The 27,597-nt window shown below is 38.3% G+C and overlaps 1 protein-coding gene across 2 annotated transcripts; it reads right to left on the bottom strand.

Moving 5' to 3' along the window:
- Positions 1-3,185: 3,185 nt before the first annotated feature.
- On the bottom strand, positions 3,186-10,935 carry LOC106674754 (uncharacterized). 2 transcript variants are annotated; one of them, XM_076875785.1, is made up of 6 exons: positions 10,697-10,935; positions 8,069-8,163; positions 5,484-6,562; positions 5,224-5,379; positions 4,245-4,334; positions 3,186-4,160 (listed from the first exon to the last, which is right to left on the bottom strand). In XM_076875785.1, exons 3-6 carry the CDS (start codon positions 6,552-6,554, stop codon positions 3,870-3,872), a joined length of 1,608 nt encoding a protein of 535 aa, XP_076731900.1. In that variant the 5' UTR covers positions 6,555-6,562; positions 8,069-8,163; positions 10,697-10,935; the 3' UTR covers positions 3,186-3,869. The 2 variants fall into 2 exon arrangements, with proteins under 2 accessions (XP_076731900.1, XP_076731899.1); XM_076875784.1 differs by lacking the exon at positions 10,697-10,935 and adding an exon at positions 10,347-10,505.
- Between the last annotated feature and the right edge of the window lie 16,662 nt (positions 10,936-27,597).

The raw sequence follows: 27,597 nt of genomic DNA, 5'->3' as shown, positions 1-27,597 counted from the left end.
CTGAATAGCAGCTGGGAAGTGCATGATGTCCAAGGATTGGGCATCCTTTTTGATAAGAAAGTAACACTCTCTTAATGTCAAACCACCTTGTTCCAGATGCAAAGAAAACTGTACCAAGTTTATGAAGGAATTTGTTTTTTTTTACTCCATCTACATCATCTTTCATAGGTTACAACACACACTCACAGGCACACACAAACGCTGGCAGTCAATTACACCTGCAGAGGGAAAGAGCTCCACAAGGCTTTTTACTTTGAGTCAGAAAGCAGAGTTGATCACCTCCTACATGCCTGCCATTCTTGTGCAAACTTCCCTTAACTGGGTACTGAGTAACTGTGGGTTATCGGCTATAAACACAAAGCCAAATGTCAAAGCCACAGGTCGGCTGTAGTGTGTGTGACAAAGTGTAACAGTATGTGTCTTCATGTTTCAACAAGAACTCTGTCCTCCCCATCCTTTCCAATCTCACACACAGCAGTGGACCTATCGTCGCGCAGGTTTACTCATCAACTCACCCGTGGAGTCCCTCGATTTGAAGGGATGCTACATTAGCTCTGCTAGGACAAAATATACGAGGAGCTGTGGGGGACATGTTGTTATGAAACCTTGCCGTATGGAGCAATTTCTGAAGATGAAGCAATGCATTGCTTTGGTAACCTCCAGACATATGCAAGATTTTTTTTTCCAAAATACTATTTAAATTTAGTGGGTTCAGTTGAATATTGAACACATCTTGTTGCTACAAGTGAAGCTGGTGGGTTGCTTCCTCTTGGGAGGCACGCACATGTAAGACCTCATAAGCTGTGAGAAGATGTGATTCAGTCAACTGGATACATGGATACAAAAAGAATTCAGGCAGGCATGAAGTGATGTGTGAAGGGTTGAGCAACTTTAGCTAATTGAACACTTTGTCTGAGTGTAAAATAGGTTAATATCTATCTATTGAATGAATGACTTCTCAATGACTTCAGATTTGTAATATTCCTGGATTTCCAGTCTTACTGACCAGTCAAAGCACTTTAGACTACAAATCACATTTTAACCATACATTCACACAATATTCTATACTACACTTTTTGATGGCATCACACAATTTACAGACATATTAGCCTGACATGCATGTCTTTGGACTGTGGGAGGAAGAAAAAGGGAGGACATGCAACCTCCACACAGAAAGGCCCCAGCTGCGGTTTAGCCCAAGAACCTGAGGCAACAATATAACCACGCCATGCTAAGCTACAGGTTTTCTAGCAATCACAGCTACAAGACTACATTCCTTTTACAGCAAAATCATTTTGACTGAGAATGACTGTTATGCTTGACTTATTGTTGAGTCCAATTCAAAGACTTACGATGAGTTGTGATGCCCTTATTTTAGACTCCTGAACCTTAGGGGCTTTAGACTAGACATGGCCATGTGTTGTGGAATGTTTAATTTTTGAATTTCTTTATTTTCAGTGAGAGGACAAAAAAAATAATCTTTTCTACATGAAGTTTTAATCAAAACTTCACAATTTTCCATTGTAACAAACAGAACATGCCAGAGGAATAAAAGTAAAGCAATACTTACAAGGCTCTTTTCCTTTGTATATAAGCTCCTTTCAGACATGCGCTGGATCTGAATGTGCTGGTCATATATTCTGAATATCTCTGTCAAAGTTGTTATTCTTACTAGATCAGACTAGAAAAATTTAAATTGCAAGCAGAATTAACACTACTTATGTCCATCTTTGTAATTCCTTTTTTTTTAGAACTTCCCTAGCAACACCTACATGTACATAAAGACATTTTAACTCACCAGCTCCCTTTCTTATTTTGTGAAAAGTGAAAAGGAACCATGGCTGACTATGTGATCTCAGCCATGTTTCCTTTTCACTGACTCTACTCCAGGAGAGATCCTTCTTTTGGAGGGGCAGTGGCAGGCAACGCACATACAGATGTATAGATATTGCACTTCATGACAGCACCACAGAGCACTAAACATTCAACAGTGCGACTGCACTTCGCTAGAGTGGATGCTGACAATGCTCATTTTCACAAGTAAAACGGTTCTCTCCGTTCGTGGCGTGCGTCTGAGTGATGCTTGGAGAAACACATAAACGTGGCCTACGTTTGAAGGGCACTTTTAAACAGTTTTGTAGCAGGCGATGCTATTCTCTTTCAAAATGGGCCATTCTGTACACACCGCAAAGGAAAACATCGAGCGTATCCTTGAAACAGTAACAATTAATGCATTAATGGTGTTGTACTATCTCTGCAAAATGTTTGTGGCTGTGTTGCTCAGTATTCAAGGCCACTGGTTCAATTTTTTTCCAGTGTAGGAATCTCTAAGGATATTGCTCACATTAGTTCAGTGATTCCATCGATTTATTAGTTGCTGTTAGTGCTGCTGTTTTTCGAGAGACAGCAGACGAGAACATACCGAGGTTTTTTTTCCCACACTGGGCAAAAACAGTGACTCAAAATAATATAAATAGCATAATAAATTCAGTAAATTGCTCGGCCTTAATGCATTCCATGTGTCAACTAACTCTAATGACATTTGCCTGCCAGTGTGTGTTGCACTCTGACATCATTAAATCTGAAAAAGTAAAAAAGGGCTACGGAAATGTACGGCAAGGAACACTGAAGCTATTATTGTAATTTGTGGTGTGAGAGACCTTACCAAAACATCTGGATTCATTTCACATTTTTCTTACATTATTTTCTTTTGACATGCATTTGTTGTTGCACTGAACAGGGACACTTTTAATCTGGTGGTCAGAACTGATACTTCTGAAATTGAGAGATTCCCAATAGTAACTTTGTTGCAAAAGGCTTTTATAATCAAATGAATGTACACTCTAAAAAATGTTTTGTTGGCTTAACTTAAAAAAATTGAGGTAACAATTTCCACTTAGCTTTTTAAGTTACAAATTTTGCATATTATTAAGTAAATCCAGCAAGAAATTTTTAGGTTTGGCTAACTCAACTGGTTCAACAAACCAACATGATTTACTTTGACCTCTAAAAGCATAATTAAGTTTAAGCAACCTAATATTAATTTAGAATTCCTGGAAATATTGAGTTGACAAATTACATTAGCTGAGTTAATCTAACTTACTTTTTTACATATATCCTACTCACAATTATCCATGCAAACATAGCCATTTAAATTATTCCAACTGATGAAACAGTTTATTGCATAACATTTTTGAAGAAATGCACTTCTGTGTCATACAACATAAATCATACATTACAGCAGCCCTTTAATTATAAATGAGTGGGCAAAAACAATGTATTTCAGTACAATTCCTTCACAAACAACCTCAGTAACAAAATAAAATGTAACATGTTTATTAACTGGACAAGGTGTGTTGAATCAGAAGCTAAAACATACCAATTTACTTCGTTTTTCTTACTCCACAATGGTGTCTACAACTTCTGATTAACTGAACACACCAGCCAATCAACAGTGTTTAGTTATTAACAGAAACAAGCAGAGCAGTGGGGCCTGATGACCGACTTTGAGAACCACTATAAAGATTTGTAAAGGTATATTAAATAAAGCAGCAAATATATATATAAAATCTTCCAAATAACAATAATTTTAAATCACACCCTTCTAAAATACCTCAGAAAACAAACATTGCAACGTAAGGCAATTTGTTTTAGCAAATCTGCTTATTATTAAACATTAACTTTAACCTATCAACTTGGTAAATATCACAGAATCAAGAAAATTACCAAACATTTTAATATTTAACAACGCAACAATTCAAAGGTAAGGTTATACGCATTATGAACTCTCAAAACTACACTTGTCTAAGACTGCATAAAAAACACAAGCATCAGCACATCTGAATATTGCAGCCTAAATTACATTTGTTTTATGACAGAAGTTTGTACTTAAGAGACATTACCCGTGGGCTGGCTTTAAGCCCATCAAGTTCCAGAAACACCTTCTGGAATACCTCTAGAGTGTTCTTTACTTGTTTGGGGTAGCTCAGATTGAGAGCGTATATAAGTCCCATCATTAAGGCACATGCTCTGGGCACATCAAGGTCTTCCAGGACAGCTGTTCCTTCAATCACAATTTTAGCGACGGCTGGAAGAGACACTGCTGCACGTCTGGTGACTACGATCTTTACCACTTCTTCTGGGAACTGTTCTTCACCATCCTGGCAAGTAGGTTAAAAAGAAACATGTCAGTATTTTATGTGCCATTTAAAAATATAACACAAAACAATGTGATATTTACCTACCAGCTGTTCTCTGAAGAGATCCTCTTCTTTCTCTTTCAGATACACCATCAGGCAACGGATTGCGACCTCTCTTCTTGTTTCCACCGAACTCTGGAGAATAAAAAAAGTTTACTAGGCGAAAAGTCAAACATATTACATTCATAGGACTAGCGTTTTGCTAATTATTGATTTAATTTTTGTTTTTAACAAATAAACAATTTAATTTTTATAACTTGAATTTAATCTGTTACATACTGCCCTGCTTTCAATGCACCCTTTGCTAGCAGTAGGATAAGGTGAGTGAAAGTAAATATAACCTAGATTTGGAGACTATTTCAAACAGTTTTTGTTGAGTTCTATGGATTCAACTATAATAGTTATATGTGAGATATGTGATGCAGAACTGGAAAAAGCCACCTGTGGGCAAGTCTTGTAATGATGTGATTAAAACATTAAAAGCTCCTATCTACCCTCTTTAATGTATTTGTGTAACTTGTCTTCCTCATAAACGTTTATTGTGCAGTTGATGAACATACTTGTAACACTCCAAATTATTACCTCAGTTTTTTTCTCCTCACATTATTTGTAATATGACCCATACTTACCTTAATGTATTGTCAAGTTACATGTGACATGGAAAGTACCTATTTAAATTTACCTACCTCAGTTTGCAATTATGTGACCAAAAGTTACATTAATGTCTTTTCATCTCACTTATGAGGTGCAAAATACTTATGCATCTGAGTTTTACTTTTTCTCTTCAATCTGAGTTACCAAGTTACAAATGCATCACTATATTCTTGACTCTTACAACAAAGAAAACAGACAAATATATTTTGAGTGATGTTTTCTTTAGCAAATTTTTACTCTGTCCACCTCTGATGTTCACTTTTTCACTCTTCAGTAAAAGATAGCCAACAATGCTCCTGAGATAATGAATTAGATAATTAACTTTTAAGGTGTGTAAGATTATCAATTATATTCAGCTTCTTTTTTTTACCTCTTGCAACATGTTCCTGATGCGCTCAATCTTAATTTTTGCAGCACCGCCTTTTGAAGAGACCAGGGACATTATTCTTGTGGAATACTGGTCCAGTTTTGCCATGAATGTTGTTTCCAAGTTAACAGTGGTGATCCTTTGGAATTCATCATTTATCTGTAAAAAATTAAAAAAAAAGACACAATTAAAAGCACAATGTGTTAATGTAATGCACAATGTCACTATTATAAGTTATCCTATAAATTATGTAATAAAATCACCTGTGCTGCATCAAAAAGCGCAGGCCATCTACTTCTGAAGTCATTCACAGGTGGTGCCAGATTAACAACTTCCTGTCTGCGATTCGAGAATGTTTTGGCCATTTTTTCACTGATGATCCGATAGTTGTTCCTCTTCTTCACTTCATCAAGAAGTTCCAATCTTTCCTTTTCCAAGCTTTCCTCTGTTTCTCCTTGTGGGTGAGGTGGCAAATAGTTCACCTCAGCCTTTCTTGGCTTTTTGAGATTCTTTGAAGGTGTCTTCTCATGTGCTTGCTTTCTTTTGAGAGAGTTCACATCCAGCTCAGGGCACCCAAGCCCTCTGAGTTTACTTCTGTAATTGCCCATTTTATATTTCAGTCTTTGTTGCCATCCATAGCATCCATTATAGGATCCCGGTTCTTTAAGGCAAGGATGTTGTTGAACAAGTGCTTTAGCTACATCTGCTAATTGTGCAGATGTTGGGTAGGCAACATACTGAAAGATCGTTTCAGCCAGTTTCTCAAGGATGTCTGGAAGAAGTGGAGTAAAGTTAAGTTTCGTTCCATCCTTTTTGAAAGTTTCATTTCCTGAAGCAAGTAAAAGCTCTGTGTCATAAGCAAAGCGAGGAACAGAAAAATTGGTAGGCCAGCGCTGAAAACGCCGACTCAAATGTTCAGGTGAGGAAAGAATGACTGTATCCTGAGATCCGGATGAGCAACTGGTGCCACAGGACACACTTGATGTCTCTGAGACTGATGTCTCTGAAATTGCTGAAGCATTGACCAAGGTCTCTGATGCAGATTTGAAGGAACTGTCTACATCACTAAATGTCAGAGTAATTGTGGGAGGTTCAATAATCTGAACCACCTTAAGTGTGTCCTTGTCCTTGATATCACCTGTTGATGTCAGAGAAAAATATTCTTCTCCAAAGTCAGCATCCTTATAGTGCAAAGTAAACTTCCCATCAACCTCAAAAGTCTCTTTCACAATAGATTCAAGTTCTTCCACTGTTCCAGGGATTCCATGTGGTAAGTCCAGTTTTTGAATGTTATGCTCTTTGAGTATGATCCGAAGTTTAGCAGGATGAGACATTGAGGTACCTATATAAAAAGGAAAACAAAAAAACAAAACAGAATTTAGCTTTTGAATTTTACTTGTGGTGGAATATACCTCCTATCACCCTGGAAACTAGATACTTCTGCAGAGAAGATCAGTCATGTGTAAAATGCCTTCCAGACTTGTGGTAGAGCAAGATAGTTGTACTACTAAATCTCTAATTATTGATTAAACATTACTATCCACAACATTACCATTTGAGCTATAAAGATAAACTAATAAAAGGAAGATAAAGCAGCTTTGGCCATACTGTATTGTATTGGCTACCTTGCCTTCTATGGCACATGGATGTAATGCTTTAGGGTCACCATACGCTTCCCTGCTACAGTGTATGCTGCCAGTGGGATAATATCAGACAGATCACAGGACTCAATAACTTTAACACTTCTAGTGTTTTCAAGCTCAAAGCTCCTGAAATGTTCAGAATACCACGCATTTAAGCATTTCACAATGAAGCCAACTTTTCCATTAATTACCACCATCTGAATCAGTTCTACAAAATCTGGCAGACCACCTGTTGATCCATGTGCCAGGATCATTCCAGTGGTGTAACTGGTGCCACTGTAAGACACAGTATTTGCTATCTGGACATTTGACTCCCCAGGGAACTTATTTTCCACTGCTTTCCTAATGTCTTCTCTCAGCACAGTCAAATTCACTGTTAATAGTTTTGTTACCTGTAAAGAAGGCTGGGCTGTTTGATTTCCATGTAGATGGTAGGCAATCATTAACTGATGCTTCACTGATAGAGACAACAGAATGTTTCGAAAACAGCGAGTATGCCTCACCACACGCTTAAAAAAGCTGTGCTTGGCTTCAAAACGCATAGTCCACAGAAAAACAAGTGGACCAAAAGCTTTTATGAGTTGTGGATAGTGCTCTAGGAAATGATGTTTTGGAATCAGTCTTTCCTGTGGGAAAGCTTCCTGAAATCTTTGCCGATGCTCGAAAATCTTGCTGTCAAGAAAACAAATGGTTGAATCTGTATGAACAGATGAAAGGACAAGTTCAACTATATCCTTAAGGTTGAGAAGGAGCAGCCATGTTGGTTCACTCTCTGGTATTTTTTCCCCAACTATAAGGGGGAGGAGGCGAAGCAAAGCCCAGTTTTCATGCGCATTCCCCCCAACAGTTTTTTTTGTTGCAAAATTCAATGGAACTGGTTGTGGGGCATTAGTTCTATCAGCCCATCTGTATGGAAACTGTTTAATTGATTTGTTAAGCTCATCCAAAGTAAAATACTTTCCCTTGATTAAGGTACTAAGGCAAAGTGCTAATTCCAAAGGTACAATACCTTCAAAGAGATCATGTAGCAAATCTGGCGGATAGCCAGTTAAAACATCGAAATGTTTTAGATTTTCAGTCAGTGGGCAAAGTTTTTTTACTCCGTAACAATGAGACTGACTTTTATCTCCTTTTGCAGTGTCAACATGTACCCTGTGTTCTTGTATTGTTCTTTGACTAAATGCTCCACTTCGAACGTCACTTACTTGGATTTGGGTTCGTTCTCCAAGACAAAACCTGCAGACATACGCACTTGAGAAACTCTCCACAAATCCTCCGAGAGAGTGTGCACCAAGGTTGTCTGCAACAACACAAAACACAGTACCTTTGACGCATATGCCTAATGAGGGAATGTAAAGTCCTTCTTCTTCTAGGCATGCAAGATCTTTCAAGAGTGGCTCAAAGACAGCACTGTAACCAAACTGTTTTATATCATCAGATTTGCATAGAATGGCTAGGTAGATTGATGTCAGTGAGGACCTGAGCAATGGTGGTACATTAGCCAAAACCCAATACACTGCTGTAATTTTGTGCTTTTTTCTTGAGGTACCAAGTGGATTACACACTTCAAACTCATCCACATACAAAATGAGGGAAATGGCTGGACTCTCTTCTGATAACAGTTGATTATTTTTAAAATTAGTGCCATGATGAAATGAAGTGTATTGTGTTTCAGAGCTATAATCCATTTCTGAGGTCTGTGTAAGGAAATCTTGGATCTCTTTCTTTTTCAAGACTTCATTCAGCGACTTTAAAACAGGTACATACTGGAAACTTCTCCGTTCCCCAACACTAAGCAAATACTCAGTGGGTTCTACCAAACAAAAATGCTCCTTGAAATATTGGCTTCTTTTGTAAGAGGTAGAAAGAGGACCTTTATTTCCAAAAGCCAATGTGAGTGGGTTGCACTGACAGAGGTCTGCAACCATATCTGAAATCACTAAATCATCAAAGGCACAATTATGCTTCTTTAGGCTTAACTGTAAAATCTGTTTTAGAATAGGACCTGAAGCAGAGGAAGAAATGAATTGTAACTGTTCAACTAACTCATCAATACACTTGTGAGAAACATTGTATATACTTTCCAGTTTTAGTAGTAGGTGGGCTAAATGTTTCTCAATTAAATTAGGCAATTCACCAATTTCTTCATCCTCTGCATTTGCTTCATCTTCACTCAATGGATTTTCAATATGTTCCTCAAGAGGATCATCTCCTGTATTCAAACGATTGACACACCTCTGTATCAGCTCAGGCTTGAAGTCATCCAATGAGTGAGGATTGTGTTTTCGGTTCCTATGAGAAGCATATGTTCCATGAACGTTTGTTTTGAAGTTACAGTTTTCAAAAACACAAGCGACAGTTTCCAGTTTTTTTAAATGGTGCCCAATATGCTTAAAATATTCCCTTTGAGTTGAAAATGTGCTTAAAGAGCAACATGGACATTTGAAAGACAAGACTTCTGAGCATGTCATTGTATCAGAGGATGAATGGCTTCTTGATAAATGGGTTCGCAAGCTATTCCATGTTTTAAATGAGCAGTAACAATCCCAGTATAGACAAGACATAAATAGTTCACCATGGCTATGTCTAAGCCTGTAATGCTTTAAGAGCTGTTTCCTTCTTGGTGTTTCAAATTTGCAAATTTTACAAGTCCAGTGCATTTTGAAATTTATTGCAACTTTTGGTAATGCAAAGACTTATCGAGGCTTTTGAGTTAACAAGTTATTTTAAGTATAAAACCTTCTCTAATACACTACAATGAAACACTGAAAAGATGAATCCAAAATTCAAAAATAATATAATAAATCTACAGACTGTAGTTTAAAATTGGAAAAATTGTGTCATATCCAAATGTGTGAGAGAATTTTCTATTTAATTATTTGAAGACCACTGTTGACATGCCACAATACCACACTTCACATTATGCTTAAAATTACAGAAGGTAACGAAAGCAATTCGTGTGTGCACACACACAATTTTGTTTTTTCTTGCTAGGTCAACTAACTTTAACCTCAGGCATATTTCACATTCGAGCTTAAAATATCAATACATTTGATAGAAATACTTTAACTCACATAAATACTCTGGCATAAATTCACCACATTTCACTCTGTCAGTAATTAGTTACCTCACCCAAGACCGTGGAAACACAAATTTACTCTGACACCATAGTAAAAAGGCAGGCAGCTGCTGACTGGTAAATTTGAACATATACAGGTTCAAATTGAACATGCTCTGCTGTCTGCAAGGTCTATCAGCTAACCAAATGCACCCTGACAAGTGACAAACTTTAAGTATAAGTAGAAAAATTGACAATGTACTCTCGTATTTGCGAGGAACGTTTGCTAGCTAAAAGAAAGCTAGCTAACAACTTTAGCATAGTAAAGTTGCTAAAGTTAAACTATGATTAAAACCATCGAATTTAAAGTGTACAAATATAACTTGTAATTAATCTATTTAGAATTCAATGCTTGGTTAACTCACCGAACACAGTCTAGGTGAAACACACCTCTACTCCCACAAAGTGATAAGAATGCAGACAACTGCTACACCTGTGATGATACGAACATATGCTACGGGGTTACCCTCTGCTGTATGCATGGTCTCATACACACCTATGGCTAACCAAAGTAACCACCAGAGTGACAGATTTAATTGACAGATTTCATTAATAACAGGAAAAAATTCAAATGCTTTTACTTTTATAGAGTAACAACTAGCATAACACAGAGTGTCAATTCACATCATGTAGCTGCCATTGTCAGACTAAACTTACGCAGTAAATTCCTGTACCTAGTACATATTTATAAAAGAGTATAAAACAAGAAACTTACCAGGTAGTGGTGCCAACCTCAGTTTTTTTCCGTTTCTTCTTTTTTATGGCAGTTGTAATAATTTTTTCGTTATGGTCCAGTTATGGGCAGTTCAAACATGAAGGATGTTCAAACTCACTTTTACATGTTACACAAACTTAATATTTTCTGTTGTTGATTGATGACAAAAGTATTTTGTTCAATATACTAAAACATTTAAGTTAAGGAGGTGTTTATTAATTTCTGTGTTGCACTGACTTTTAACATTGATTAGTCAACTCACTGAAACGTGTACATGTAGTCAACTTACTTTTTTAAGTAGAAAAATGCTTTTTTGTTAAGTTCTACCTACAAACACCATGAATATTTTTTAGAGTGTATATACCCTTTTAAAAAAACAGACACTACCCAACTCAAATCCTTTGCATCAGGAAGGATGTCCAGCATCTACTACAGCAGGTGCCTCTGCTTATTTGTTTTTAAACCTGATGTGTAATAAGAGAAGCTTGCTAACGTTAAGAAGTAATTTTGGTCATGCTCAAGTGGCAAAATCTCAAATGAAGCCAATATGGAAGTGCCAAAACCTCCAGGATTCCTCTATGACCATTTAGCTCCAAAACTGAGTCAACTGCATACACTCCAGTGTTAAAATGCTCACCTTTACAACATTAAAAAGCAAGTTTACAGCTTGAATAGCTTTTAACATCTCTAGGTGGGTTAATATTTTTATAATAATATTTTTATATTCAACTGGATAATGGAGTTGAGGGCGTGGCTGCTTTGAGTGGGGCTTTGGATGTATCACTGCTTTGGATTACTAACCAAGCTTGCTAGCATTAGCGGGTAGCTGATCATCCAAATGGAGCAGCCACTGCCTCAAAAAAAAAAAAAAAAAAAAAAACGAAATACGGCAGTGGGATAAAAGACATCAAAAGCCAGTCACAAATCAGTGAATGATGTATCGGTGACTCTGCTTTCATGCTATAATCTGTCCTTGGATTAGCATAAACTTCGTGAAGGCTATGTTTTGGTAACAGATCCGATTGTTCCAATTCATTAATTTTACAGGTAACTTTTAAAAAATTTTTGATGTGAAAGTTGCTCATTTCTGTATACAGATCCTGGATAATTGTTGGTGAGGTTCTTAGATAAGCTCTTTTTGATCTAAAAGCTCTTTGACAATGCTTGCATGTTAGGATGTTGTAAAACATCTCTATATGCCAATCATGTTCTTATTGTCCAGTATGGTGAGTTGCTATAGAAACTACAATACCTTCTGTACTTCTGGTAAGATAGAAAACCAGGTACAATCATATGCTAAGGTAGCAAAGCATCATTTTTGTGATAGTCGCAGTGTTGATACCATATTTCTTGTTCCTGTTGATACAGATTTTTCGCCACATCTGAAAAGGCACAGTCTACTATCAGTTTCCTCTTGATTTAATTGGTTTTTCAAGACAATTTATTTCCTTTCCCCGCTAAGTGAGGATGAGGTAAGAAGCATGTGTTATTCACACGAGATCAAGGCATATCGTTCACATAAATCATTAGGTGTCATCACATGAGCCCTTTGCGTATGTCCAGCACTCTTGAACTCAGCTTTTTCTGTTTCACTCCTGCTCCTCTCCTCCTCATTTCGCTTTCATTAGAGCTTTCATTAGAAAACCTGTCATCACATTGTAAGATGCTTGATGCTTCTGCCCTTTGATATCCACCACGTAGGAAATTCAAAAGACGCCTGGAAAGCCTCTCACCCTTTCTCACACAACATGGTGGCATTGTTGGGGCTCGCCGCTGCTGAAAACCTTGCGCTGCATTAATACTCCCTGAGGTCTGAGATGACTTAATGTGCTCCTTCCATCTGTTGTCTGATCAGAAATCAGAGACCAGTTCTGTCCAAGCTGCTGCTTGTCCTTGGACAGATTTCCTTCAAGTGATTGAAAGAGGAAAGGGAAAAAATAAATAAAATAGAATGGGGCAGTAGAGAAGTTCCATCAGTCCGCTATCGTTCCCAAAGCCCCGTGTGAATATATGGAGTTTAATCTGTGTGTGTGTGTGTGTGTGTGTGTGTGTGTGTGTACCTGTTTGTGTGCCATTTCTGTCACTGTACTCTCCAAAGGCTCATTAATTATAGTTGGAGTTATTATGGAGATAAGTGTGAGCCTGACTATTGGTACTGACGATAAGAAGAAGAATTACCTGTTTTGGTGCTTCTGCTTCCTAATCAGCTGCCCATTAGAGATATCAAGGGACTTCTATTATCGTGCCTTTGTTCTTCCATGTCTCTTTTTTCTTTCCTTTCTCTGTTTGGCGTTTTTCTGTCGTTCAGTGCAACCTCACTACGCAGGTGTCTGTTTGAGAGGCCTGTGAAATGTGTGTTTCCCTTCATAATCCAGTGCCTATCATAATAAGCCAATAATCATGCAATCTGGAGTTCTTTGTACAACATTTTATCCTTGTGGGGACAGCTAGGTGTCTATTTGGGAGGAAGCTCGGTTACATTTTTCGGTTGGAGCTGGCTGATTGGACATATTCATCTGGGCCTGAGGAAATTCCCTCACCAATTTCTTGCTGATTCTGAATTATGTTGATCTTGGGGATATTTAAAATGAAGCCTAGTGTGAGAAACTCAACCAAGTAAGTAAATACAGTGACAAAAACGATACTCGGGTTGATTTTAAAATCTATTTAGAGCCAAACCACAGCTGACATTTCCCAGAGCCTTCCTTGGGGTGTGCTGGTTTTGTGCTGCTGCTGCTGCTGCTGCTGCTGCTGTTGCCGCCTGCTTTTGGGAATAAAGTGTCACCTCATAGTTGTTTGTTAATATTTTGTCTTGACTCTCAGAACTTATTTAATATGCAAGAAGGTCCCCCTGTCCTATAGGAATTGGTAGCGTATGTGAGATTCTTCAGTATCTACCAGCTATGTTTCTCCTCATACTCAAGTTTTGAGCAATTAAATTAGAATATGTAATTCTCCCGGCAAATTTACAAACTAGATTTGAAATTCGAGAAAAGGTTTATAATGTGAGAGGCTTTGGAGAATTCAAATTACCCAGAACTCGAACAACCCGTAAAGGCTTTTGCGTGTCTGTATGTGGTGTGAAAATCTGGAACAGTCTGAGTTTACAATTGAAACAATGCAAAAATATTCATAGATTTAAATTTCTCTACAAACAGTTGGTCTGGTCACAGTATACTCAATGATGGGTTTTAGTGTGCTCTGTAATGTCTGTTCTCTTACCATTGCTGGTATGGATTCCAAAATAAAAAAAAAAATAAATAAAGTGTGCGTATGTATGTACATATATGTACTTGTGTGTGTAGATATATATGTATGTATATGTATGTGTGTTTGTTACTTGTAGTTATTACTGCCTGTTACCTGTGGTAATGCAATTTATAATTTATATATTCTGTATTCAGTTATGAAGGCTCTAATTGTTGGTTGCGAGCTGCCGCTTAGATGCTTGTATGTGCCCGGAGCTGTTGATGGGTCTGTATGCAATGATGGGCGTAGCTGCGGGAAGTTTATTGTTTTTTTTGTTGATGAGTGAGTATAGGGGTGGGATTTAATAAGTTTTCTTCGTCCCACTCCTTTTTCAGGCAATTTTTGTTTTTTGTTTTGTGTATTTTATGTTCAATATAGGTATTTGTTGTGCCTGAAAATGAATAAATAAATGAATGAAATGAATGAATGAGGGTGGACTTTGCCTTTGAATGACTTCTGGAAAGTTTCGGAGAGGAAAAATCACCCCTGGACTGTTATGCTAGTGAATATAGGTCAGGCCGCACACGTGTTCATCATTGTGTTGGATTCTGCTGCAATTTGATTCCCTTTCTGTGCTGATGCAAATTCTGATTGACTTGTTTCTGATGTCCCCAGCATATGGCTAATAAAGGTTTTAGTGCAGCAGAGCCACAGGAGCTCCAAGCTGCCAGGATCAAAGTAACAGCCTCAAACAGGCCTTTGTGTTCTTCAACCATTAGGGCATAGCGACAGCAGCACCTGGTGCGGGCCATATGAATGTTGTTATCTCGGTGTATTTCTCTTCGTTTGGGCATGGATAAATAAATACATGCACTAGATTGATTTAGCCAAACTGACATTATTATAATGTGATACCATTATGTGTACTGACACATTGATGTGTTTACTTCGTGCACTTAAACAGAGGAGCAGTAAAGAGAATAAAATGAGGGAAAAAGTTAGAGACAGCATATAGTTGGTCGATTCATTTGTTTGATGGCAAATCATTTATGATTAAGTAGTGTTGTTTTAACAAAGCTCAATTACAAAAAGACACTCACAAGTCTGTAAACTTGCACTTTTAAATGACAAAAAAACCACAAGTCCTCTGATGGTCACGTGATGCTGCGGCCATTCAGCTTCAGGGCAGAAATAAACATGTTCTTAAGCAGCTCTTAAATGGACTGGGTCTTATATAGCGCTTTTCTACAACTCGTTCATTCACCCAATCACACCAGCACGTTTCTAAGTTTTTAGTGCTATCTAGCTAACATTCATACTTACACATTCACACTCCGATGGATGCATCAGAGAGCAACCTGGGGTTAGTATCTTGCCCAAGGATATTTGACATGCAGACTGGAGCAGACTGGGATTACCACCTGAGCTACAGCCACCCCGGTTACATGGTAACTGTAAGTTGTTTTGTTTGTTTTAAAAAATAAGATTTTTGTCTGTACATGTGTTCAGTTGTAGATCTTATCGGAATTGGTAAAAATGTGTATCAGCAGGGTTAACCAAAGATGATAATACATTTATATTGAAAAGCGTTAAACATCCTTGAATACTGTGACATCAGCAATGCGATATCAATAAGATATGAGGCTGCTAGTCATGTTCCTATACAACACCTTACCAGTAAGCAAAGCCAGACTATTTTCTTAATCTTTAACTTTAGTCGTTAAATTAAAAATCTGTTGTAACATTTCTAAATAATGTCACCTGGTATCAGCTGTCAGAAATGAGCGTGAGCTGAGGTATCTTTTCATCTCTGCATACAAAATGCCCGTCTTGTGATTATGTGTGTGCGTTTGTTTGTGTGTATGTATGTGTTTTGTGGGGAAGACTGTCAGGAGTCCACAGCTGTATACCCCAGACCTTTGTGCCGCCGTCACCCAACGCCCCAGATATAATCGATTAGCGTCGGCAGGCCATTGTCTGAAGAGTCACCGCCGCCGTCTGAAAGACAGACACACAGAGCGAAGAACTTCACAAAAACACACTCAAATGTCAGGGGTTCAACCTCTGTGTGAATGAGAGGCGCGAGTGTGTGTTTGTGTGCCTTAAAATGTTTGCGTCTGAGGGAAAAATCAAGCAGCCGATCACAGAGTAAGAAGCAGGGTAGTATTGGCCCTAACAGTGTGAGAAAACAAGTTATGACTGGCAGAGAGTGATTGAAATGGGTCTGAATAGGAAGTGTTGTTGTTTGATAGCGTGTGTCTCCAGTGTGTGGTACCTGTCAACAATCCATCACACCTATTGATCCTCTGAGACTGAAAGAGCACTTGGAGACATGAGGGTGAGAGACACTGTGTAACAGTAAGAGAAAGAAGCTGGGAAAAGTCGCACACTTTAGCACGCGCACACACACACACATACACAGAGGTCTTTCTGTCCTGTTCAGAGGTGTCTTTGTATGCCATTCATCTGTCTACCCCAATCGATCCTCAGCTAAAATGTATGACTGTTTATTCATATTCAAGCCACAACAGCAGCCCGCTGTAAGACGTATTGATTTAGTATTGCTGCGTGTATGTCTGTGTGTGCATGTGCATGTATATGGGTGGGTGTTGGGAGTGGCAGAATAAGTGTATTTTGGTACAAACCGAGATTGAGCTCTGCTGTATGGAGACGTGGTACCAAAATTGGTAGAATATTTATCCGTCCATCCATTTTCTGCTGCTTCTCTGGGTTTAGCTGGCCAGGTCCGTGGTCTAAGAAGAGATGTCCAGGCCTCCTCCTGGTAGGACTGTAAGAATATACAAGACATATAGAAGGAGTCCAAAGACTCTCCAAGACTACATTAATTGAATAAAGGTCCTTTTGATACAGTGCAGTGACCACTGGGCTACAAATGGTAGAAATAAAAAGAAAAATCTCCCAAAATAAATATTTATTTCAACAGTATTGCACTCATTAAAAAGTTGTTCAAGTAATGTAACTTGCATGGTATCATTAGAAAAGTTTAAAAAAAATCTGCCAGCTACCTGGAGATGCTGGAGGAAGAGACTGCTAAACAACACGAAGAACAGGGCAACCTGACTCTTAATGTAAAACTGAGATTAAATGCTGCCATTAAAATCACTGGGAGAGTCAGGTACAGCGTGACTCTTCGCGATAAAACTGAGATCCCATTAGTGCTAGCTGCACAGCCGAGCATTCACGTCTAGTCAAAACAATTCTGTTTATCAGGCTCATTCAGCACCAGCCCTCATGTAGCAGCTGTGGATCAGCAAGAAGGTGACTGCTGGAAGTCAGCGATGTCATATTTAAGTTTATGTTCTGCTTGTTCAACAGTAGCTTGATTGCTTTGTGAATACATTAGAAGAAGAGTCAAGCTGTCATTTTTATTCGCAAGTCTAATAATTATGGTTGTCATTTTCATGAATATAAATGACAGAAGGATAACAGCAAAAGTGAAATGAAAAGGTTTACAAGATTAGAACTGCTATCGTGTATGGTTTGGAGACACTGGTACTGACAAAAAGCAAGGGGGCGGAGCTGGAGGTGGATGGGTCGAGGATGCTACGATTTTCATTGGCAGCGAGCAGGATGGACAAGATTAGAAATGACTACATGAGAGGAAAAGGTTGAGGAGTTTGTAGACAGAATTAGACAGGTGAAAATGGTTTGGACCCGTGCAGAGGGAGGATGGTGGACACAGGATGTTGAAGATGGAGCTGCAAGACGCGAGAATGAGCACAGAGGAGGACTTGCAAAAGGGTGGTGTAACAGAGGATCGTGCTAGGGTTGGGATGAGGCAATGTTGAAACAAGCAGCACGGAGGACAGATGAGTGGGTGTGGCACAGGAGGTAGAGCAGATTGTCTACCAGTCAGAAAGTCAGTCGTCCCCAGCTTCTCCTGTGCACATATCGAAGCATCCTTGTGCAAGAGACTCAGCTCCAAAATTCTGCTGAGACGTCCATCGTAGTGTGAGTTATTTATATAGCACAAGCCACATTCACTCATTCATTTATAAAATTGTATTCTCTGCCTTTAAGCTCTTTCTAAGCACTACAACATTGAACATGTTTATGTGTCAGCTGTAATATGCGCAGCCTTGTAGTTCATCACAATAACACACGTTGATACCTTTAACCCATTTAACCCTAGAACACTATCGCTATAAATAGTAACACGATCACTAATGCCGGGTGATTTATACCTGGTATAATATAACCAATGAACAGTAATCAAATATATCAAAATATGACAACACATGACAAATTAGAGTGGTCTTCTTTTACTTTCAACTGTGCCATGTCTAACAAAATGAAAAATAAAACTCCTAAAACAAAATAATGACTCTGGAAAGCTGGTCTTTGGTCCACCCATTCCTGGGACATTTGAGACTTCCCTGGTGATGGCACAGGCTCCTCGACACGCAAACAGCTGCAGGAGTGAGAAATCATGTAAATGTATTTTCTCGGGTGTAAATCACCCAGCGATAGTGTTCTAGGGTCAAAAATTTTTTATTGTTTCCCTTTTAGGATATCAAAGGATATCATATTTTGCCCATGTCTACTCTGTGATTAAATGATTTGCTATCCATACAGAGGAGGTTCTCTGTCAGTATCTGTGGGCAACTCTCGCGTCTAGTTCAAAATGTTAAAACCCTTTACAAATGTATTAGTTAGTTTATTTTTAAAGGAAGATGACTAAGAAATCATTCTTGCTCTTTGACTTGACCGTGCTTTGTACTAAAAGAGAGTATCTTGGCTGAAACAGGCATAGGTAAAGACAGGTCAAAGGCTCAGTAGATACCTGCTGTGTTGTTTTGACCACACTTAATTTTCCTTGGATGCTAGCTTTTGAGGGTGGGGGGTGGGATTCAGAAATTCCTTTGCTTGCATACTTAAAGAGCTTTTTGCACACATGAAGAAAAATAGTGATGTCCTAAGCTGATTTGCAGGTTTATGTTTAAAGGATTGATACTGGCCATTTAAAACCAGATACATTTCGCATCCTCTGTGTATTCCAAGTAATTGTGCTCCAGGTATGCTATCTGTCAGAAACACAACATGCTTCATAAATACCATATGGTTCATTAAACCACTGGAACTTGTATTTCTATTGCACAGCGCAGCAAATGTGTAGTTGGCTGACACAAACATATAACACCCAGAAGTTCTGGTTAATGAGCAAGCCTAGCTGCTTTGAGTTTCCAAAACAAGCTGCAGTTTTGTCCCAGTTGTAGCAAAGTTGTGCATTAAGGATGACTTCTTGTTAGTTATTTTGTTGCTGGCTAAATAAGAATACAATTATTTCAAAATGTTCTTTTTTTTAGAGTAGTGTTCATATTAATCTGATCAGGTATTTGACTGATATTCAATTTAATTTGTGACCAAGACGTTATCTTATTTTACAGATGAAAAATAAACTCAGTATTTTCTGTTTTATGTATAGAAGAGTATGTGCAAATATTTCATCTGAACATCAGTTCATATCGGCCTTATTGACTACTATGTCATATGTGTTTTGTGCTGCCTAAAGGCACAAACAGTGTGATAAAGATCTGTAAAGAGTTTAAAATAAAATAGTCATAAGTTATAAGAAAGATTTTGTCATTTTCCTTGAAAAAATGTGAGAATTAATAACCACAAAAAACATAAAAAATGGTATCAGATTTGTCTGTTAGCCAAGTTGTTATTTAAAAAACACTGATTACATAATCAAAGCATTTTTTTAAACCAGACTTGAACTTCTGTTTTGTTCCGTTTTGAACATCTATGTCTCAGGAGCCAGCTGTTATGGCTGTGCAAGTGTGGGATTTTTTCTTCTGTTCTTTCCCCATGTCTATCTCTCTGCTTTGCCTCCTTCTGTCCACTTAACTCTCAGGTAGTTTGTGGACCAGTGTGATGGCAAGCCACACGTGGTAAGATCCACACCTCACCACTAGTTGCTTCACTTTAGTTTACTGTGCAGTCACTACTTTAAATATATTTTACTTATTGTCTAATAGTGTGTGGATGTGTGTGTGAATGGGTGGATAACTGAATGTAGTGTAAAGCGCTTTGGGGTCCATAGGGACTAAGTAAAGCGCTATACAAATACAGGCCATTTACTTGTATTTGCACACATATTGACACTGCAAGGTCAAAGTTCTGTTTTATATGGTATTAATACATCTGTGTTGAGTTACCTGGGGATTTGGGTTCTCCTTCCTGGTTGGCAAAAGGTGTGACATGCTTCATTACCTGGGGGGTGTTTAGAGTTTGTTTAATTGTTTTGTGTTAGTTGGTCATGTGGCAGCTATTTTTCCCCCTTGAGTGCCATACAGTTTAATACTAAGTACTAGGCCAGTATTTGAGTCCCCCCCTCAGGTCAGCTGATCAGCTGCTCGTGAATGTACCCAGGACTGGGCGTAAACTTAGAGGAGATTGTGCTTTTGCTGCAGTAGCTCCAAAACTGTGGAACGAGCTTCCTTTAGAGATTAGACAGGCCAGTTCTTTATCTGTTTTTAAGTCACTCTTGAAATGATGTTGGTTTTTATTTTTATTTCAGTTGTTTTTAGGTGATTCGATGCTGTTTTATCTTGTTTTTGTTTTAATATAGGTTTTAATTTTATGTATTATGTGTTTTATTTATTTATTTTTGCTGTTTTCTGTTATTCTATTGTTTTAACTTATTTTCTGTACAGCACTTTGTTCCTGTGCTGGGTATTTTAAAGTGCTTTATAAATAAAATTGGATTGGATTGGATTGGAAGGATCAGCTGGTGCCATGTCTGCCAGGTTGTCATCAGCACTGTAGTGCTAACTAAGTCTGCCTGGTTGGTATAACTCACTAGTGCTTGCAGTAACTGTACTTTCATCTGTCCTCCAGAAACGTGTTTGAAGGTTGAGACTTTGTTGCTGTTTCCTGACTCATATTTCATTGAGGAGTTCTAAAGAGACCGCCTGTGAAACATCCCTGAACTTTATAGTTTGACTAACCTGTTGAAGACAGCAGAACACAGATTCACCTTTTTCACCTGTCCACACATTCTCCACCAACCCTCTCGCACCCCTGAGACATTCTGCCTGCCCACCAGCAGCCCCTTCTTAATCCCTATAAAACTATAAGTAGGAACCTTCTCTCATCTCTAACAACCAACAGAGATCTCTCTCAGATAGAGACCACGGTTCTCACAATACCCCACCTGCCCACGACACTTGTTTGGTTTGAGAAAGAAGACAACACCACATATTTGGGTTTAGTTTTGTTTCAGATGGGACAAAAGCAACTAAATGAAGCAATCAGATGAAAAAGGCCTTGCAGCCTCTACATAACAGGGATAAAATATGCGATGAAATTATAAGTGTGCACATTCGTCACACTGATGAGATTCTTTGTGTATAACTCATCAGTCTAGCTCAACACACACACACACAAACCCAGAACAGATAGAGGAACAGCTTAGGCCACACATAACTGAGAAGAAAGAGTTTACTCACTTGAGCTATCACTGAAGCAGACCACTAAGTAATAATAAAAATAATGATAAAGGAGAGACGAGGCAATCAGAAGTAGCTGATATTTGATCTACTTAGTCTTTAAATGAGTCTGAGGTTGTAGCTGATCAGTGGTAATTGTTAAGTTAATGGAAAATAATCAGGACAGATTATTTTAAACCAAAGCTATGACTGTGATATGCACTAAAAGACGAACACGTTGGCTGAAGCTGGTGGAGGTAAAGCTGGTTGGTATGTTGACAGACACCTGCTGTGTTGGGCTTTGCCACCCACTATTTCTTCGTCTGTGTCTCTCCTTACCTTTATCTCCCTTTTCTCTTCCTTTTTCTACCCGGTGGGTCATTTGTAAGGTTATTTCCGGCCTAGTGAAGCCCCTTGTTTCAGCACATTGACCTTAAAAAGTGAGTGATGGCGGTTCTTATTGTCTGTAAGGCAGTAACTGTCTGGACACAGGTAATCTTCACTATGCTCGTGTCAAATCGAGTTTCCTGCACAAAGCCCGGATGGCTTTGTAGGACCCACAGAATCAACACACACACACACACACAAGGTCATACACTTGAAACATACAAGCACACACTTATACACAATAAAAGTGCATACAGATTGAACATACACATGCTGAGAGCTCCACTCCATAACTATCAAAAGCACTCAAAGGCAGCAGGGAACTGCACGGTGTAAAGGTCAGAAATCTCAGCACCTGCATGGAAAGGTTAAAGGCAGAGCTTGAAATAACCCACCGAGTCCGTGCCATGGTCATCACAGTCCCACAATTTGCTGCACTGTTCTTCCCCCATCATGTGACTGAATTACCCAAAGCGATGTTATGAATAAACTGAATCAAACCGGTGGTTGGCAGTGTCGACTTTCGCATCTTTAAGAGAAATCGTCGTGTTAGGGAAAAAGCTAGACAATGTCATTGAAGCGAGTAAAAGTTACATTCCTACTTATCTGCTTTGGACAGAGAAAGTGAATGAACTACAACCACACATAGCAGAGACCTGTCTGTCACGCTTTCTTAAAATCCAAAAGGCTAAAATGCAGATTTTCAAAATACTGTAGCAGTGGTTCTTATCCTAAATTTGAATAGTTTGGAAATCATCACAATAAAAGTTCTAACTTTTCCCCTACATTTATACGTTTTCGGATGCTAGAAAAGTTCATTTTGTCTGTTTTGGCTTTCCAAGACTGCAAATGTTTACTTTTCACATGGCTGAAAGGGTTATTATATTCCTGTCTTCATCTGTACAGGTCCCCTCTGCATATCTTGCAGCTGCAATCACTCTGTTGTCTATCCAGCTTTAGAAATCAAACAATATCCCAATCACTGATGTTGTGTGTCCGACTGCTCTTTGTCACAATTTTCTTATCATGTGCCAGCGTCTGACTATCCTAGCTAAAATGCTTTGCTTCTCTAAAAATGTGTTTTCTTTCCTTGATTTGGTCCAATCAGCTACGTAACCATGTTGCTGTAACAAAGTAGTTCTCAAACTATGGGGCGGGCCCCTCTGGCGGGACACTAAGCCACTGCCGGGAGGTCATGGAAGACAAGGGGAAATAGAAACCTCCTGATTCTGACTTTTGAGAACGTAAAATCTTGAGTTAATAAATCAAAGTTTGGACTTAAAAGAAATACAGAAATGCATATTAATTTAAAAGAAAATTAAAAACAAATACCAAAATAAATAAAAGTGACAATAATATTATCAATAAACACAAAAAAAGAAGTAAAATCTGACTAAAACGCACTTGAAAGTAACTCTTGAAATACCATAGAGAAATGGTGTGTTTTTAAAAGCTTGACTGATTTTACATGAAATGGTTCTTTGATATGATGCCTGTGTGATTTCATTGAAAACTATTGTCTTTCATCTGCTGTTGAAAGCAGTGCCACATGATTAGTATTCAAATATCTCAGTGAATACAGGATAAAGATGACCACAAAACAAGAAAGCACGAGACAAGGCTAATCAAAAAGTATTGGCTGAAGCATATGCTTATTACGCCAACCCTTTTAAGAAAAGGGTGGATCATGTAATTATTAATATTAATTGTTAACCAAGAAGTTTGAATTGTTCAGATGTTGTAAATTGCTCTGTTATGTGTTGGGTTGTCAATTTGGGAATTTTAGATTCATTTGTATCCTGCAAAATCTGCACTGGCAGTTTTCAGTAAGCAGTAATCAGTGAAAAAGGTTGTTGACTGTGCTACTCCTGCGCTTCGTCTTGCTTTTAGTTTTCAGTATTAAGAGACTGCTTTCAGTTGTAGATGTGCTCAGCTTTGGCATTAGATTCCACCTATTTTACTTCCACATTTCCCCCCCTTCATTTCTTTCAGTTCAAAATTCCTTACAGTATAAAAGATTTGCTACAGTAGGAATCAAATCTCTCACACTGTCACTGTTGGCAGCTTGCTCAGGTGTTCACCCACCCACTTTTTCCTCCTCCTTGTATTTGTGTCTTCTTCCCCACCTGCCGTTATATCTCTGTTAATCTTGCTGTTGAATTTATTTCACAGTCAGGTCTCCGACATATCATCCTGAATGGGTAAGGAGAGCGAACGTGGCACCCGTTACAGAGAATCTGCAGAATCTCGCTCTGACAAAACAATCTATACACACTCACATCACCTTTCATTTACCTCAAGGCATCACTCTCCCTGGGTGTTGAATCGCTGTGCCTGCTCATATCAGTTCTGCTTACTAGATGACTGCTGGGTGTAAAGTGTGCTGCAAACTCTTCAAGCCACTGGTGTATCCAGTGTGCTACGTTTTGCATCGAAACTTTGATTTCTGATTAACTTGCATTAAATATATTTTTGTAAATATGTATATTGTAAAGTATAAGTTTGGGAGCCCATATGTAGTGGAGCATATGTGGAATTAGGCTGTTTTACATCTTGTTCAGTGGTGTAATGATATCTTGTCATTTTTTTTAAGACTACGTCCATATGCTTGCTTTAGTCATGCCTCCTGCTCATACTGGCCACCGCAAAAATATTTTTCTGTGAGTGAGTAAAATCCTCTGTCCTTATTTGGTTTAAAAATACAGTCCCATAATTATCTGAAGATGATAGGAGGCCGCAGTAGTCTGAGTTAGACAAATCTTCCACAATAACAATCCTCGGTCTACAGGGATCTTTTAATGGCCAATATGAACAGGAGGGATGAATGCACAAAGAGACACTGCTTGTGTGTACATAGCTGTTGTTTTTAAAAAGTGTGAACCTTACTTAACCGAGTTGCATTTTGATTAGCTCCCCTGCCCCTAATCCTGCTGATCTGCTTTCACACTTTAACGCTGTTCCGATCTACACTTAGCTTTTGTATTCCTATTGCTAATTATTGCACGCTGTTATTTACCATTGTTGTTGAGAAACAAGCTTTCCACACAACTGACCACTAAAGTAAAATGGCAGAAAGGCTGCTTCTCCAGGTCCTATTGAGTTTAACAAATAGTACATTAAGAATTGTGCACTTATGCAGACATCAAGTTTGTGTCACAAGAAAGTTGAATAAAAATACAGTTATAATTTTTGTTTATTTACCAGAGGAAACATTTCAACTATTTGCATGCTAATCTTTGAAAAAAGTCATTCACAATTTTGCTTTTGAGTTAATATATCTAAATTAAGGTTTATCTTAAGGTTTTTCTTGAGGTATGTCTAATATCTAACTATCTTTTCTTGTTGGTAAAGCCATAGTTTAATCATGGCTCGGTGAGCCCACCAGAAGGTAAAGCAAGGTCATCACACTATGCAGATACTTTAGAAGAGTTTAACAGAGCAAATGAAGAAACATCAGAGGCCAATTGAAAATGCAAAAGCGGCACATTTTCTGAGCTCAGATCAAAAAACTTGTCACTGTACTTTCTATGAACTTGCCCCTGGTTACAACACTGCAATCTGTAAAAGGGAGGAGATGCTGTATTTTGCTACAGATTCAGAGCTAGCCAGCTGATGCCAGCAGTGAATCAATCACTTCTATCTTTGGGTTAGACATGTGCATTACACTGATTTTTTTAGAGGTAGATACATCTCATCAGAAACATTTATACAGTGACTGGTAAGATTCATGTAATTATGACTCCAATGTATCTAAATGTTCCTCCATACTGAATCACCAGTTCAGATGATTTAAGCAACCAACCAAAATGTTTCCTGGATGTCTCTTAGATTGAATTAGTATTTTCCTGAATCAAATCACTTTTCTTGTGACATCTGTGTGTTGCTCCTGTTGTTCCTGCATCATCAGAATATTGTTGGTGCAAGATCAGCATTGCAACTGACCAGTGACATTGTCTGATCATTAGTTAATGCTTTTAAAAACTATAACTAGCAAACCACTACACTTGGCTAACAGCAAACCTAACTTGATGATATATTTATTATATTGTATTTATTACCGAAGAAAGTATTTCAAATGCTTGACATTTGTTCCAGAAAAGAGTTTCATATTTTTAATATATTTTTAGTCTTCCCACCACATTGCAGCACCATCACAGGAATAGCCGATATATGGCTGTGAGTCCACTGACAAAATACATTGGGGAAAAAATAATGAGTCAACATGATTAGGACACTTGATCCGTGAAGAAGTCATTTCTTGATTTTAGAATTTAGAACCCAACCTTAACAAATACTGTCAGCAGTTGCTGGAAGTCACTGTGAAATCGATTTGCTAAAGCCCCATTCAGACAGACCTTGAGACTGTTCAGCAACCCCCCATCCAGTAACCACTGGTTACTATGTATCTCTGACCAATTGGTGAGTGGTTACTGGAGGGTGCTGTCCATCACTAGGTGACATCAGTTAGAAAGAGGGTGCTCTGACAAAAGTGTTTAATGACATATGTCTGAATACAGACAGTGGAAAAATGTCAGTCTTAGTTTTACTGGATCTCAGTGCAGCATTTGATACAGTTGACCACAACATATTACTCAAACGACTGGAGAACTGGGCAGGTCTTTCAGGAACTGTACTAAACTGGTTCAAAACATACTTAGAAAACAGGAAATACTTTGTATCAATAGGTAACTTCACATCCGAGCAGACAAGTATCACATGTGGAGTTCCCCAAGGTTCCATCTTGGGACCCCCTCTGTTTAACATTTACATGCTCCCACTGGCACAGATTATAAAGAAAAACAAAATAAACTACCACAGCTATGCAGATGACACACAAATATATATCACAATGTCACCAGGAGACCGAGGCCCTGTACAGGCTCTTGGTAAATGCATTGAGGAAATTAATGACTGGTTGTGCCACAATTTTCTCCAACTAAACAAAAACAAAACTGAAGTAATAGTCTTTGGCGCCAAAGAAAAACGATTACAGGTCACCAGAGAACTTCAATCTATACATCTAAAAACCACAAACCAGGCGAGAAATTTGGGTGTAGTGATGGATGCAGACCTAAACTTAGAAAAACACATTAAGACAATAACAAAATCAGCTTACTATCACCTCAAGAATATTTCAAGGATAAAAGATCTGATGTCTCAACAGGACCTGGAAAAACTAGTCCATGCATTCATTTTTAGTAGGCTTGATTACTGTAACAGCATCTTTACAGGTCTACCTAAAAAATCAGTCAGACAACTACAGCTCATTCAGAACTCTGCTGCTCAAGTCCTCACTAAGACCAAAAAAGTGGACCACATCAGTCCAGCTCTGAGGTCCCTACACTGGCTGCCTGTCCGTCAGAGGATAGACTTTAAAGTTCTGATGCTGGCCTATAAAGCTCTGAATGGTTTAGGTCCAAAATACATCAGTGACCTCCTGACCCAGTATGAACCTTCCAGATCCCTCAGGTCATCTGGATCCGGTCTTTTATCAGTTCCCAGAGTCAGAACCAGACACGGAGAAGCTGCATTCAGCTTTTATGCTCCTTATATCTGGAACAAACTCCCAGAAAGCCTCAGATCAGCTGAAACACTCAGTTTATTTAAATCCAGGTTGAAGACTCACCTATTCCCAGCTGCATTTGAATAAAGCACCAAATCCACACTTTTAAGCTTAAATTTCAAAACTTACACTAACTACTGATCTTATCTATTTCTGATTTTATCTGTTTTGATTTTATATACTGTTTTGTTTGTTTGTTAAGCTTAAATTTCAAAACTTACATTAACTACTGATTTTATCTACTGTTCTGATTTTATCTGTTTTGATTTTATATACTGTTTTGTTTGTTTGTTTGTTTGTTTGTTTGT

The sequence above is a fragment of the Maylandia zebra genome, linkage group LG17, assembly GCF_041146795.1.
Source record: "Maylandia zebra isolate NMK-2024a linkage group LG17, Mzebra_GT3a, whole genome shotgun sequence".
Classification (NCBI taxonomy): Eukaryota; Metazoa; Chordata; class Actinopteri; order Cichliformes; family Cichlidae; genus Maylandia; species Maylandia zebra.
Note: the sequence above shows the minus strand (reverse complement) of the source record. Positions and strands in the feature narration are given on the sequence as shown.

Bases quoted from the DNA above. Each gene is read 5' to 3' on its own strand.
- LOC106674754 (XM_076875785.1), bottom strand. From the start codon at position 6,554: ATGTCTCATCCTGCTAAACTTCGGATCATACTCAAAGAGCATAACATT. The intron at 5,380-5,483 runs GTGATTTTATTA...AATTTTTTACAG, and splicing joins CGCTTTTTGATGCAGCACAG to ATAAATGATGAATTCCAAAG. The intron at 4,335-5,223 runs GTAAAAAAAAGA...TTTATTCTCCAG, and splicing joins TCAGGAACATGTTGCAAGAG to AGTTCGGTGGAAACAAGAAG.